Source organism: Juglans regia, chromosome 14 (assembly GCF_001411555.2).
Source record: "Juglans regia cultivar Chandler chromosome 14, Walnut 2.0, whole genome shotgun sequence".
Classification (NCBI taxonomy): Eukaryota; Viridiplantae; Streptophyta; class Magnoliopsida; order Fagales; family Juglandaceae; genus Juglans; species Juglans regia.
Genome location: NC_049914.1, coordinates 686165 through 702616, shown reverse-complemented (window position 1 = coordinate 702616; position 16452 = coordinate 686165). Strand labels below are relative to the sequence as shown.

The 16452-nt window shown below is 33.1% G+C and overlaps 1 protein-coding gene across 1 annotated transcript; it reads left to right on the top strand.

Moving 5' to 3' along the window:
• The first annotated feature begins 10232 nt into the window (after nucleotides 1–10232).
• LOC109021792 (probable ribosome biogenesis protein RLP24) lies at nucleotides 10233–12880 on the top strand. Its single transcript, XM_019004513.2, has 5 exons — nucleotides 10233–10337; nucleotides 10798–10910; nucleotides 12003–12116; nucleotides 12233–12369; nucleotides 12453–12880. The coding sequence occupies exons 2-5, from the start codon at nucleotides 10830–10832 to the stop codon at nucleotides 12622–12624; spliced, it is 504 nt and encodes a 167-aa protein (XP_018860058.1). The 5' UTR covers nucleotides 10233–10337; nucleotides 10798–10829; the 3' UTR covers nucleotides 12625–12880.
• The last annotated feature ends 3572 nt before the right edge of the window (nucleotides 12881–16452 follow it).

Genomic DNA, 16452 nt, shown 5'->3' with positions numbered 1-16452 from the left:
CTCTCCTAATTATCGTATCATAGAATATACATACATAGTATTATTATACAAGCAGTTCTACTGAAGACAATTGTTGAGAGAATCGCGACATAACTGATCTTACGTGACATTAAATGGAAACGACACCGTTTCTTGGAAGATCTAATTGCAGTTTCTTCTTCGCCGCTTCATCAACCAAGGCCTCTAGGGAATCAGCCCAACCACAATGCTTATGACAAACACAAAGAAAATTTATCAACTTGCTAGTCCTTAAAATGTGCTAAGCAAAAGATTGAGAAATGAAGGAATGAAACATCCCAGCATGGAGTCTATAACCATCTCTCCAAGGAGACTCGACTTTCACAAGTTGACTCACAATGAGATATTCAGCAAAAATATTTTCCAACTCCTCACCATCTCAAAAAGAGGAGAACAAAGCCGCTGAAGTAAACGCCTCATAAACTTGAATTCCCAATACTGCAAAGCCTTGCGTTCGAATAGACCTAGATCATATATATCCTCCGTCAAACTTTTCCCTTCAAAAGACATTTTTGCGAGAGCTCTGCTAGCATCATTTCCAACAAAAAATGTAGAACGTCCACCTGATCTATAAACATCATGCTCTGCCGTCGTAGATCTAACCCTTGATAGCTATAAGCAAAGGCTTCCTAGTTCCTAGTTACACTTCTTTTTCTTTTTCTGCAAGTTGGTTTGTTTTCTAAGCCTTATCACTCCTCATTGTAATATTTTCTTGTTTACTTCAAGACATTTTCCTCCTCCATGATATCTATTTTGGACTAAAGTATGAAACATTGGCGTTTATTTATGCCACGTGGGTGGAGATTACCTCACGATTTTCCCAGCGGGTTGCTTTTAGTATTTTCCTTATGCAAATTAATGAATCAATCACTCTCACAATTAACAACGTATGATCAAAAAGGATGGCATGCACAACTTGTGCTTAATTGTATAGATCGATGTGACAGTACCCTGATTACTTGGTGACAAAGAATTTGTAGGCCCTAAAATGGCGCAAGTATCATGTACTCATTTGGTCCTTTGTTTCTAGGATTTATGATACGTGTCCTTTTCATATGGCTCATTTCATCAAGATACGTTTATTAAATGATACTCGACAAGATCGATTCATGAGGTCCGCCTTTGGTTTACCAATTTGATTACATAAAGATATGGCACGATTTGATATGTCCTTAATTATAACTAAATTAATATTAATTTTCCATTGGCAATTCATTTTTCTTGTCTATATTTTTCTATATCCCGGAAACAACTATATATATTTCATGTGTTATATAGTTTTTGCTTTAAGAGATAAGTAAGATTAATTGAATAATTTGCATCGGTCCTTCAGCATGGGACAGCACTTTTAAATTACATGTAGTGTATTGAGGAGAAGAATTTCAATTTTTGATTAGTTTAATTATTTGTTGAGATGGATTTATAAAAGAAAATTTCTATTAATAAGCTGGTTTGGATAATTACACATCAAGTAAAATGTTTAAATAATATAATTTGATCTAAAAAAAAAATTTAAAATTTGAATTTTATCATTAAAATTATGTGGATGATGGATGTATTTTACATATTGATATATAATATTCTATTTAAAAATGGATGAGCACGTGACTATGATTAATGCATAGCTACAAGTACATCTTGGAAAAGTGACACCATTTCAATCCAAATCAAGAAAATCCCAATTAAGACGAGATAGAATTGGGTTAGTTGTTTTAATCATGTACGGACATTAATTACCATCATTCACTAGCAATCATTCTAATTAAGCTCAAATATTGAAAACCATGGATGAAATTATTTGGTCACCATGTTTTCAGATTAAAGCAAAACGCACACACGTGATGATATGGACTCACATTTTTTCATATGACAGGCAAAATTGGTTTTGAAAACAATTTTTTTTTTTTTTTATAAAAAAAAAATTGACCACTAGGTTTTAGCCATTTAAAAAAAATGGTTATGATCACCAGCTTTAAACGAAACTGTCAAAATAGAAACAAAAAATAAATTTAAAACATAACATAAAAAAGAGTTAGAAATACAATAAAATATCAAAATCCACGTTGTGTTTTGGTTGTTTTAGTTTTTTTTAGAACAGCTATAAAGATAAAGAAATTATACAAAGTAAATTCACAAATTGATTTAGTTTCATGAAATTCGTTAAATCTACTTTTTAATAAAAGTAACTTTACAATCTGACATACCACATCAAACCACATCAATTTATTAGTTTATTTTTGTGTAATCATTTTATAGTTAAAGTACTTTTTTTATTTTTTTAAATGAGTGAGACCAAAATTAATTGACTTGGTTGGGATAGTGAAATTATTTCAACTCATTTCATCTAATCATTATAAATCTTCCAAACTTTCAAATAAAATACAATAATTAATTAAACTTTTTCAAATTTCAAAATAAAAATAATATTAAAAAATAATACTCTAACAATATTTTATTTAATTTTTAACTTTTATCTCGTCTCAATTCACTATTCAAACCAGGCTAAGAGTCATTTTAAACTTTCCAAAAAAAAAAGGAAAAAAACTAAAAAAATAAAGAACTTTAGTAAGACGTTATATATACAATCCATTTTTGCATGTACCTCATAATTATACAAATTACAATCAAATGTAGCCAGATGGCCGGGTGATCTCTTAATTAACGCATATATCAAGCCATAATTTCTAAGATTTTCTCACCATACATAAGATTGAAATGGTGAAATGAAACAAACCCAATTAATGTGGAGTGGAGAAGGAAAACCCACCCCCCAAAAAAATGCAAAAGCATATAATTAGTGACCATTTTCCAGCCATCCTTTTCTGAGTTGATGATGATAATGCTAATATATAATAATAATAGAATAGATAATGTCCAAAATCCTTAGCATATTGTCCATTGCGATATATGCATGAATGCTACCTTTTTCTAAAGAACAAAACAAAATATCCATCTTATCGAATAGGACCTCTTTTGTATAAAAAGACTCGTGATAAGGCTTCCAATTTATCACCCTTATTATCAAATATGACTAAGATCAGATTTTCCTACTTTTCCTATTTTTAAGGCTGGAATTTAGCACTCACACTTTTTCTTTTTCCCTCTATTTTGGAAGCAAAGATAAAGACAGGCGACAACTGGAGTTGTCAATTCAATTCACTCTATCTTTCATTAATTACCATAATTAAAATGAGCTTATCGACAGTGAGAAAATCTTCACGCACAGTTTGGCGATTCGTAATTCATTCGCTTTTAGTAATTTATTTTTGAGTAAAAGAACTTCCTATTATTTACTTTCATATTTTATATTTATCAATTTTTTTTTATAACTATGAGAATATTTTTTATCGAATATATGAATATTTTTTTATAAAATATGAAGTATAGAATAATGAATAATGACTAATGTATAGAATTTTTTTTAAATAATAATATGTATAAATTCGCATATTTTTTTTAAAATAAAATAAAATTTATTTTTTATTTTTTTATATAAATCTCATATATGTTTTTTTCGAAATAATTATACTATACTTAAATTAACATGGTGAAGATCATCACAAGGCCCGAGATTGATGGAGCAAGACGACAGGTACTGTACTCTAATTCAATTAATGCCAAATTTGGCTTTCATGAGAGAAGGTGATGAAAAGGTTTGTTGAGAGGTGGACCAGATAGAAATATCATCATCGGCGAATAGCATATAATATGCTACTAAAATGTGACAAATAATTGAGGTGTTACGTACGTACATGGTAATTCATGTACGTCAAGCCACGGTATCGCATTAATTAATTGATCTTCTTCTTAATTCGTGAATTAATTTGGTGCATATGCATGATCTTGTCGTGTATAACGTACGGGAAGATATCAAATATTTATCAATCAATTAGATGACTTTATTATCATCATAAATGATCACGTACGTTAATTAATCATATATATATATATATGAAAAGAAATTAAATTTAAGATTTTCCTAGAATTATGAATTTTTAGGAGCGACAAATAGATCACATGAAATATATGATAGTACTAATTAACCCAATATAAATGATAAATCCCCGCAAACAATAATAAAATGTTTAATTAATAAATAATATCATAGACAATATTATGATCTCTATTTCTTTAATTGAGATCCAAACGATAACCCAAAAAGGAAATTATAAACTTAATTATAAGATGATCATATTATTGCGGTGTTTTTTTTTAAAAAAAAAATAAAACTTATAAACTTGGTACAAATTAAATATCTTTGTCTATGAAACGTAACGTACATTTTATATAATCCCAGCAGCAGGGAAGACTCGCTACCAAAGAATAGTCGACTACACTGACCAATATATATATTCTCAAACATAAGTACCGCGTTCAATGTTCTGTATCATTATCGAGCACCCACCCCATAATCATCTTGTCGTCTTTTTTTTTTTTTTTTTTTAATCCTTAATTTTGGCTTTCAATTAAGAAAAATTATTCTCATCATTCACTATCCTACATCTCATACCCTATAAAAAACACCACTACATTCTATAAAAAAAAACTATAGATGTAGAGTGTGAAAATAAATAGTAGTTGATGCAAGCTAGTCGGTTTTTACTTTTTTCCCTTTGTTCTTCTCTTTTCTTAGCAAGCAAGCCGGTCGGTATGTATTTGTTGCGCTTGTATTTCCCGATAATATCATTATCACTTGCATCTTATAAGATATTACATATATATGTGTGTATGTATGTATATTTATACCTTTGCATGCATTCATTTTCTACTTAAATGCATGCATATCATCATGTCTTGCATTTTCATTGAAGAATATCACTTCAAATGCCATTTCAGATGTTTATTCAATCTTCATGTGGATCATATATATATATATATATATATATATATATATATATATATATACGCATTGAAAAAGGTCGAGATCACACTTTAATGGCAGAGTTTTATGAGCAAATTATCCCTGCACTAGCTAGCTAGCTAGTAGCTGATTCGATGCTCATACACTTAATATATTCGTATTGATCAACAATCGATGAGCTGGCTAGCTAGCTACTTGGATGCGAGTAGAATCTTTGTTTTGTTTTTCCCTTTCTCCACAAAAATCTAGGGTGTCATTAAGCAAGCTGCATGGATGGATGTCGCAGGCATATATATACTTTTTGGGGTCCAAACGTCGTTGCTGCTCTACATCTAGTCGAGCTGCTTGCTTCAAGTTGGTCAATTTTGGGATGATCTGTGATGTACTGTTCAACTAATCAAATAGCCAAAATTCATATAAAATATGCCTTGGAATGAGATGCTTGCCTTTGGTACCAAAATTCCATATAATGCATGGCCATCTTAAATTCCCCGTTCATGCATGCTCTACTTTCCTCAATCTTCACTTTACGCCACGATCGAGATCTCTTCTTTTCTTATGATATTATTTGCTATTGGCCGCTACCAAAATTCCTTATAATATTTCCTTGATCTTAAATCCCTACAAAAAGAAAATATGCCTGACAAGATGCTGAATTACTAGTTTTGGTTCCAAAATTCCTTGTAATGCGCTTTCTCTTCAATTTGCTCGATCCTTGCCCTAATTAAACTAGTGGAACAACTGCATGTGGATTTCTCTCTCTTTTGACTATATATATATGGTTTAGATTATGCCTTGCTGTTCATATTGTTCACACTTGGCAATCGGACCTCCAATCACTATAAAATATGTTTTAAATAATAAATAACCGTACATACTAAATTAATCGACCTATATATATAAGTCGAATAAGAAAGCTAGCTTTGAAATTGATATATATGGGTACGTAATAGATCACCATGGTGGAAACTAAAGGAGCAACGTACAAGTACTCTTCTTGTAATTCCTTTGAATTGCTAATTGATCGCTTAATTCAAATCCGTCCATTGTTTCTTTAAATACGAATGCATATCCGATTCAAATGCAATTGCAATTTGGTTCAAATAAAAAATTCTAAGGCCTGATCTACACGGCCACATACCATTTGCATGACACAATTTGATTTGAAAGATAAATTTTAAAATCTGAATATTACAAATCAAATTATGACACGTGAATGACGTCATCATGTGGTGCAGAAGTTTTAGAATAGCAAAAAGGAAGAGAAACATCACTACAATTCTTAAGAATTTGTACTCTTCAATAGTTCATGTATCCTCCTGATTCTACGCATAGCACACAATTCCAAATACCTGGTCCAAAGAAACAAGCATTCTTGTGGTCATGTCTTGAAAAGGATAAAGAGGAAGTGTGGAAAATAGCAAGTTTGCAAATTGCTTTGGATATGGATTCCAGAGAAAGGAGTGTGTATATATATATATATATATAATATATCACAGCATATGCAAAATAAAGTTGATTGTAACTGATCTCGCAATAATGGCAAAAGAAGAAAATGAGGGGGCAGAAAGAAATAATTTACCCATATAATTCACAGTTCATTGGATCGATATATAATTTGGTTGAATTTGCAGCCACCAAAGTATTTAATATATATGGTAGATGTAACATGAGAGTTCATCACATGTAATAATATTACTATTAGGTACTGTGCATGCAAGCTGCCACATGACACGCCCAAATTAATTAATCAAACTAGTTTCACTTCACTAAAACAAATAGTGGTTTTTAGGGCAGAAATTTTTTTGCAAATACTATTTGTTAGCAAATAATTACGTTTTGCCACCAAATTCACATGGTCAGAAAATTATTATCACAAATAATTATATTGGATCATTTTATTTGTCACGAGTTACAATTTGTGAAAATTAAAGACTTTTTCCAACAAAATTAAGATCATCAAAAAAAATTTGCAGATAATATTTTTTGTAGTGATATATGCATTCGTTAGTGACGGAATTGGTTGGCGTGACCAAAAATTTACAATTCTTGCGAATACTATATATTTGGTAACAAATAATTACGTTTTGCTATCAAATTTCTAATTGTAACAAAATCACTTGTAGGAAAAAGCCTAATTTGTTGTAGTGATTCTCTACATTTTAAAAAAATACAAATAAAATAGATAGAACGGTATAACATGCATCTTATTTTGGGAAAAGGAAGAAAAGCCACGTTCGTTTAATTTCTGAAAAAAAATAAAATTATTCCATATTATTTTCACATTGATGATCATAATAATTTGTATAATACCAAACATTAATCCGCGTATACATCATGAGTACTTCATGAAGAGAGAAACGTAATGATATTATAGGAAGAATAAATAGCTCGCTCATGATGTCTTGGAATAAACAAAATATCGGAATAATATTATATAATTATCAGAATCTTACCAGATCCTCAATATATAATCATTCCCAAACTTAATTGGGTTCATGAATCAGTACTTTATCATAAATCGGAACTTCTAATCTTTATTTTCACTTTCCATGATATTTCCTAAGTAGCTACTACTTCATTATCATCATCAGGTCTTTGAGAAATTCAACCAAAGAAAGAATGTGAAAGGAAGAAAAAATAATCCTTGTAAAAAATAATCATCATGTGAAAAGTACTGTTTTAAATAGTAGTTGGGAAAGAATGTCGTTTCTTGATTTTTCAAAGTATTTTCCTTTTCCTCGATCTTTCCTGTAATCATACCTAATAACTAGCCTTTAGAAATAATATATCATGATCCTTTAATTTGGTTGGATATTTACCTCAGAAAACAAGCTGATGATCAGTTAATTTATATTTAATTTCGTTTTCAATATTAATGTAGTTAATTAAATTATTGATCACTACATGAGCAAGACTTTCAAACCATATATAGATAAAATTTGACCATAACAGCTTGCCGATCCAATGAATTAATTATACCTTAATTAATAGTCATCGTTTGACTAATGATCATCATCATGACTTATCTTTAATTACACGCAAAGCAATAACATAGCAAGTAGCACAAGAAACAAAGTTAATTTAAACAACTAAAACATACATGCATGGTTGGACTCGTGACTTAGTTGCTAATTAATTTACATCATCTAATTTCAACTAATTCTATTAATTACTCCTCACATGCAAGCTGACTACTACTTGATAATTAATATTATTATGAACCCAGCTTGATATTACATCCTAGTATCGTCACACTGACTACACATGAAAGTTATGCATGTCTTCCAAATCTAGCAGCATTCAACCCACAATCGAGTAGTGCTGTAGGTATCTTTTCAATTCAAACTTATATATACACTCATATATATATATAGCCCACTGTATTTGATCTCAAGATGATCATGTCGTCGTCTTTCTGGGTTGTTTTGATACACTTGAAAGGCTAGCCGTACGTTTTGGTAAATGGGACAAACAAAGATAAAGATTCATGACATTTTTGCATGAATCACATGAAAATGATCAAGATCATCGTTGGTCTTGTCAAGAGTGACTCATGCCAAAACCCCAAAAATTTCTTAATTTTTTATCATGGATTTAGGAAGTTGATACATTCATTCATTTAATCATGCAGGGCCGCAAAGCAAAGATTCGATGAAAAATGCGATAATTACTGAATTGTCAATCGATCTCAGTTAAGATAGTGATCTTTCCAATGCTTTTCTACCATACAAATTTAGTCGTCGAAGTTGTCGTTTGATCTTGACCTCCACTTCCAACTTCTCCGCCCCAAACTACAAGGATTCATTATTGGCGATCGACCCAAGAAATTAGAAAACATCCGTCAAAATGATTTGCTTTCCACACTTTCAAGTCTGCAATGATAGCTAGCTTCTGATCATGGTTGTTGTTGAATACTGAGAGTATGATTGGCATTAAGGAGTTGTGGGAGTCAGATGTCACATGCATCAGCTAGCTATATATCATCTATCTATATATATTATGTTTAGTTTATTTTGTTGATTGCTCCATTAGAAGCTTCTGGATCGGGTCAATTCCTTCATCCTGTGCTTTAGGCCGGTTGATCATTTTGGGATCAGTTGTTTTACTATTAAATAAAGGTGTCTTTCAGCTCATCATCATTTTGCTCTGAGTTGTTATTTTCCATATACAGTTGCTGCCACCGTTTCTCTTATTATTGCCTATTGGTACTGGATTTCCATTCACACGAGTTCTTTTTCCACTGTTTAGGGAACAGTTCCCTCCAAATAAACACACGCACGTTCACTTTAAAAGCTAAAAGGGTTTTGGTTTTGGTTTTGGAAAAGGAAAAATATATACATCTGCCCCACACCGGCACACACTCAACCTATTAAGTGTAAAAAAAAAAAAAAAAAGTGATGTGAAGTCTGCCGGTGTGAGGCAGATGCATAGCATTTTCCTTTGGAAAATGTACACATGAGACATAGTGTAACTATCATTTGTATTGATCATTTTTTCTTTTCTTTTCTTTCAATATTTGTGTTTGTTTACTTTTTTGTATTTTTTTTTAAATGCACAAAAAAATTATTTAAATTAGAAAAAGAATTTAACATTATTCGGTGGATCTAACAGTGGCTTTTATCGGTGGCTCTTGCACCACCCTTTGATTTTTTGATACCATTCCTTTTTTGCTTTACTAGTATTTGGACCTCAAAAAGTTCACTACGAGTATCGAATGTCAATTCCCAATAACTATCCCAAAGGACACTAAAATTATCAACAAAATATACCACTTAAATTAAGAGAAATAATATTTACAGTTTTAGAATATGTAAGTCTCGCACATTCTCTTTGAAAAAAATGAATACATATAAAACTCACATAAAAGAATTATTTTTTTTAATAATAAATCCCATTTTTTTAAAATAAAGTAAATAAAATTTATACACTCTGAAAGTATATCTAATATTACTCTTGAAATAAATATCTCTTTTACTAACATCAAACTTTCAAAATTGGTAGCCATCTTCCATTATATCCGTGAAGCCTGAGATTTTAACAATGAGCCAGCAGCTGAAGTCCGGCCTGAACGAAGTTGGGCTTTGTAGAGATAGACAGGGCTACTATGCCCACGGGAAGCCTAATTGTCGACAACACTGACAGGAATAGGTTTTAGCTTTGGCGTGAGGAAATGTCTATTTTATTTGTTCCTATATATAGATAAACTAATACATTGTTCAAACTAAACTGGGCCCTCTGGTTTATGTAAATTATGCCCAGTGTTAATATGCCCGACCCGAGCAAAGCCCAGCCCGAGACCCATCAAAATATCGTCTTCGTAAACCCTTCTAAAATCTTCGTAAACCCCTAACCAAGGCGAGGAGTAGGGATTAAGGCTGTGAGGCACAAACGGACTCCTTCGACTGCTTTATTTGCCGCCGGTAACGGGAATATTATCGTCACCGGTAACTACACCGTAAGTTTCTCCACCTCCTCAACCGCAAGTGACTTTAGAGTTTAGTTCCCCCCGTACATTGCAACAGTTTAATTTTTTTTTCCCTGTTATTCCATGGGATTATCTTCTCTTCTTCCTTTTAATATGTTAATTTCCTCATGGTATCTAGTATATTTTAGAGTGTAAAGGTCTGTTCTTTCCCGAATCTCCTCGGTTTCTTTCGTTTTAAAAGTACTCGTAGGTTTTTTACACTAACAATTTAGCGCGTCCTTGCAGAATTATGGTTCTGTCTTTGTTGTTACGGGTCCCAAAAGAGAACAATTACTTTGTTGTTCTTGTTGTTTCGATGATCATTGATCATAGTTTTGGTTTTTTTAATCACTGACATCTCTTTGCTTGGATGTGGATCTATAGTTTCTGCTTAAGTTTCTTCTTCCATCACAAGTTTTTATAGTTCTTTTATTCTGAATTTTGTTTTCAGGAACCTGGATTTGCTATTAGGTTGAAAATAAAATGAGGATAGAGAAGTGTTGGTTTTGTTCCTCCACTATCTATCCAGGGCATGGTATGCAATTTGTCCGCAATGATGCAAAGGTATGATGGTTATATATATATATATATATATATGAAAAATATGAATTTCAATTTCCCTTGGAAGAATATATGGAGGACTAAAGCACCTACAAAGGCTGCATTTTTTGTCTGGACGGCAGCTCTAGGGAAGATTATGACCATTGAGAATCTTAGAAGACATGGCCTTATTATTATGGAATGGTGCTGTTTATGTAGAAATAATGGCCATCTACTTTTACATTGTGAGTTCGTCCGAGATCTTTGGACTTATTTTCTTAGTAGAATGGGTATAGCATGGGTGATGCCGGGTAGGGTGGTTGATTTGTTAGCAAGCTGGAGAGGGATCACAGGGACACCACAGATTGCAGCCGTGTGGAAGATGGTTCCTATATGTATCGTCTGGTGTATTTGGAATGAACGAAATGAGAGACTCTTTGAGGATCATGAACGCTCCTTGGAAGAGTTTAGGAGTTTTTTCTGGAAGACTTTGTTTTTGTGGGCCATTGCTCTTGATTGGAATGGTCGCAGCTTCCAGGATTTCCTTGTAACTGTTCCTAGTTCTTAAATAGGTGTAATCACATGTATACTTCTAGTGTACCTGGGCTATGCCTATCTTTTATCAATGAAATAACTTACCACTTATCAAAAAAAATATATATGAAATCTGTATCCTAGTTTATTGCCATTGTTCTGTAAATGTCTATCCTATGTTGATTCTATTGCCATAGTTAGGCTTCTTTACACAACTTTTTTTATCTTTCCTATGATTAATCTTGATATCTTGTGTAATTCATCTACTGGCATGGTTCCATCAGTTGGAATCACTACGAATTTGTATGTTTTTAAGTTTTTTGGTATGTGTCATTTGAGCCTAGTTTCTAGACAGGTGTAAAGTTGACATTGCAATCAGTTCATTACTGTTCAACAATTTCAAGTTAGTGATTTACGTCACAAAAATTCTTGGTCCGGAATAAATGAAATCTTTATTTATTTTTTGGTTAAAAAGTTTGGTCATATAGCATGCCTTCTAAAATGCCTTAGCATTTGGTAAATCCTCTATTGGTTCATGCTATTAGTTGTGCCTTTAGTCTCTGACAGGTGATCCTTTTGCAGATATTTCGCTTTTGCAGATCCAAGTGCCACAAGAACTTCAAGATGAAGAGGAACCCACGCAAGGTGAAATGGACCAAGGCCTATAGGCGGTTACATGGGAAGGACATGACACAGGTAAATATGTTTGGTTTGGTTTATTTTTCTTGTAAATTACAAAGCAAACATTGTGTGGGCAAGAAAAGAAGGAGTGATCATGTGATTTTCCCTTTTCCTATATACTTATTTTACAGGATTCTACCTTTGAGTTTGAGAGAAAGCGTAATAGGCCAGAAAGATACGACAGGAACCTTACAGAAAACACTCTGAAGGCCATTAAGACGATTGATAAAGTTAGATCAAGGAGGGAGGCCAAACACATTGAGAGGAGGTAATTTGTCCTCCTTATCATCTGTTCAGAAGTGTAATGGGTTGATGACTATCATTTAACATGTAACTGAAAAATATTTGCAGAAAGAAGGGAAAGAAGGCCCAGGAGATGAGGGAGGCAGTAAAGGAGCTGGAGCAGAACATTAGCTTGGTCAAAGCTCCATCTGTTCTCAAGGAGGACCCATCTCTCACTCTTCCAAAGATCAAGGTCAAGGTGTCTCATGCACAGGTAGAGAATCAACCAATGGAAGAATGATTCATTTGATCTTTGTGCTGCACGGCTCGTATAATCTGCCAAAATGTTATTAGCTGCGACTCTTCACTCTATTAACCAGCACAATGAGCAGATGCAAAGGTTCTCTCTGAAAGACAACCTGCGTTTCAAAATATTTTAGTTGTGCTTTTATTTTGTGCTTCTGAGCATTGGGAGTGATGAATTTCTCCTTTCTCCATCCTGTATCTTAAATTTTTGCCGGATCTTGTTACTGAAAAGGCCAAAGGAAAACATTCTCTGAGATGGTATGTTTTTTTTATATAGAAAGAAATTATTTCTCATAATGGCATCATGCATATAATCTTTGAGACTTGCTAGGTACAAGCTGCCCAAACCGCATACCAACACTCACATAGTTTTTTTTATTGAAAAAAAAAAATTGAGAGAAGAATAAGATCCACCTATATCTCATGAAAATTATTTTCGTCTTCAATTCGTATTGTTTCATTAAACGGATGCCTTACATTTAACATCGGTGTGCGATTTGGTGCGTGAAATCGCTTGTAAGAAGACTTTTCCATAATTCTTTGCTCCATCTAAGTAGTGCTCACATGCACCCACGTAGTGGGTGGGAATGGGTGGTTGAAATAGCACAGGGGGTGGTTATTTTTTGCCTGTAGATCCAACCATCATATGCATTGAAATACCATTTTCCTTTTAACCGATGTTTGACAGGACTGTGATATTTCAATAATATACAACTTTGGCTGTTTTAGAAAATAATTCTTGCCATTAATGTGAGTGATGGTGCAATGAATATTGGGAGCTGTCATATTTTCTGGTTGCATACGTTTCATAAAGAATAAATGGCTATTTTTTATGCACAGATCTTCGTTGTGGGTTTTAATTTGCTTATTGGTCTTTGGACCCAATACCTTTTTGGATGCATCATGGGAGGTTTTAGTTTGTGCATATGAAATGAGAATGGTGGTTTTTGAGATTGAACCACTTGTGTATGAAACTATTATAGGGGACCTTTTCAAAGAACAATTTTCAACAATACAATTAAGAGAGGAGAAAAAGGGCAACGAGGCTTTAGACTAGTTTGGAGGGTGCGTGAATGTGATGACCAAACTTTAGGTCAATTTTAAACAGAGTAAAGAGGAGAGTGGGAACGGGTCCATGCTGAGTGACTGAGTCCAATCTGACAATCTGTAAAGGTAACGTCTTTTTATTTTTTGTAGAAAACTCGTGGGGGCACTTATGTCAAACCCAACCAACGCCGTATGACAGCACGCGGCCAACATTTTCCGCATATTCAAAAGAAACGCGCTTCCTTCATATTTAAAAAACAATTTCCACAAAATTTACTTCACAATTCACATGCTTTTGCTCTTTCCGTCCATGCCCCCTTTATTTTTGCACATCTATAATTTTACATCAGTTTTTGCATTTTGTTACAATTAAACCCTTTTTTGTTCTTTTTTCTTCTTCCAATTCTCTCAGTCGTAAATAATATGATACATCAAATAGCATTTATCAAACCGTATATGCTCCGGCATTAGGATTTGCGTTCTGACCATAATTATTAAACCCTATCAATTATAATATATACTAAAATTTAAATATAGACCTAAATTTTTTTATTTTTTTTTTATTTTTATTGTAATGGACATGAAGTAAAATCAATCATGTCTTTTTTATAATTTTATAACAGCCCCAAAATCGATTACAGTAATGACCTCATATTTTTGCTTAAATATTTTTTGATGCCTTTTCAAAGTAATAGAGAAATGATAGTTACAATCATGAGTGTGCAAGCGTCATACAATCACTTTAAAAAAATAAATAAATACGGAATCCATATGAAAAAAGATTAATTTTTTAATAGTTATCTCTATTTTTTTTCAAAGCAACTGCACGGTACTTACCCACTCTACGATTATATGTAGTATTACTCATTTGGATATTTGCTTATTTGATATTCAATAAAATTTTATTTATCCATTAAAATAAAAAATTAAAAAAAAACAAATACTCCCCTCTATTATCATCTCTAGAAGGTAGATGGGGGGATGGGGAGAAGCGGGAGGGGCAGCACAAAACAAGAAATAAAATTAGAAATGAGGGTATAACTGCAAATCCATTGCCTTCTTTAATTAGCTAAATTAGCTACCCAATATTTCCATAATAGTTCAAATGTGAAAAGGAAAGATCCAAGAAGTTAAAAGACGGAGAAAAAGCGTGCTATATATAATACCGAACACGTCCCAAACTCAACAATACTTCTCCCATTTCATGGCCGCCTGCGTTTGGGACGTTTTCTAACACAACCTTTCTGCTCCATTCCTCGCCCTCCATTCTCTTTCTCTTCTTTTTCTCTTTCTCTTTCTCTCTTTTTTCTTTCTCCTCCAAAAGGAAAAAAGAGAGAAAGGGTTAAATCAAAGAGGCAGAGATACATATTCATATACATATTCATATTCATATTCATATAGAGGATACGGATATAATATTCATCGCCATGTCCAAGTTTGTGGAGCTGTTGGATGTTGGGGTGAGAATTGCCGCAAGATTTCATTCTCACTGCCCCCAAACTGGCCGCATGTACTACCACCCTCCGGCTAACTCCGACGACAACCACCACCACCACCCACATGGCGGTGCTTCCGGCGGCAGCAACGATGTGTCGACCCAGCTGCGTTATTGCGGTCCCCAGGCTGTTGCGGGTGCTGAAACTGCAGAATTCATTCTTTACTCTGTTTGATTTGACAAAATGATTAAGAAGACGACGTTTAACGTTACACAGACAATTCATGATCTGTTTCGTCTTTTAAAGCTTATTTCTTGAGGGACATCATCTGTTCTGTCCTTCCAAAATTTTGTAACGAATAGATGAATTAATTCAGACCCTTTTATTCAATTCAGTGGAATTTTGATAGCTTTGATCCTTTTCTTATTTATTTCTCTTTTCTGAGCAACAGCTTTGATCGATTGCTACCTATAATTTTTGGTAGCTCTAATTTAGACCCCTCTTTGTTTAATTGACTTGTTATACCAAAATATACTATAAAAGATATGATTTTGAACCATAGAGTTTGCACACACTTTTGTATCAAAACCAGGCCAATATTTTTAGAGAGGTGTATGACAGAGGCATGTACCAGATCATATAATAAACAAGGAAAAAAAAAAGGTTGTAAAGGCACCGACATCTTCTTTCATATATTTATATAATTGGCATGTGTTTTGGGAGGCTTTAAATATTTTTGTGGGTTATGAATAGATTCGGTTGGTTGGCCACCAGGAAAATAAAGAAATTAAATTTCATTGCTCTTTGGGGAATTTGATGGCCTATTTGCCTTACTCCATCTGTTTCTAACTATAATCTTTTGGTCTTGGACTTTGTTTTTGTTTGAATTCCTCAACACCAACATCAGGTAAATTGCCTTGAGCATGTAATTTTTGCTTTATTTATTTTACTTTTGGAATATACGAACGAGAAAATTGAAGGCCGGAGACAACTCGCCATTTTTCTGTCTTAGAAAAGTCATGGTTTGGTGCTTTGTCCTATTAGGTTGGCTGTGACACAGAATCAATACACTGTAGCTACGGCTAAAATTCTAATTAGTAACATTGCTCAATCTGTTCTACTTCTACCTAATATTCGTTTTAATTATTAGTTTTTTTTTTTTTTTTTTTGGGATCTCTTGAGCTGTACTCCTTGGTAGTTGTTAGAAAGTCATGGCTCCTCCACAAACTATGCCTTTAAATAGGAAGATATAAAAAGATGGCATTCGATGTTCCTCTTTTGCTGCTAAAATTCTCATGTGTCTGCTAAATAGAGAAAATGGATTTTACTTGTGTCTGTCT

What these genes read in the sequence shown, in the direction of transcription:
- LOC109021792 (XM_019004513.2), top strand. Translation starts at nt 10,830, where the DNA reads ATGAGGATAGAGAAGTGTTGGTTTTGTTCCTCCACTATCTATCCAGGG. An exon ending in ATGGGAAGGACATGACACAG is followed by an intron (nt 12,117 to 12,232) that starts GTAAATATGTTT and finishes CTTATTTTACAG; the next exon opens with GATTCTACCTTTGAGTTTGA. An exon ending in GCCAAACACATTGAGAGGAG is followed by an intron (nt 12,370 to 12,452) that starts GTAATTTGTCCT and finishes AAATATTTGCAG; the next exon opens with AAAGAAGGGAAAGAAGGCCC.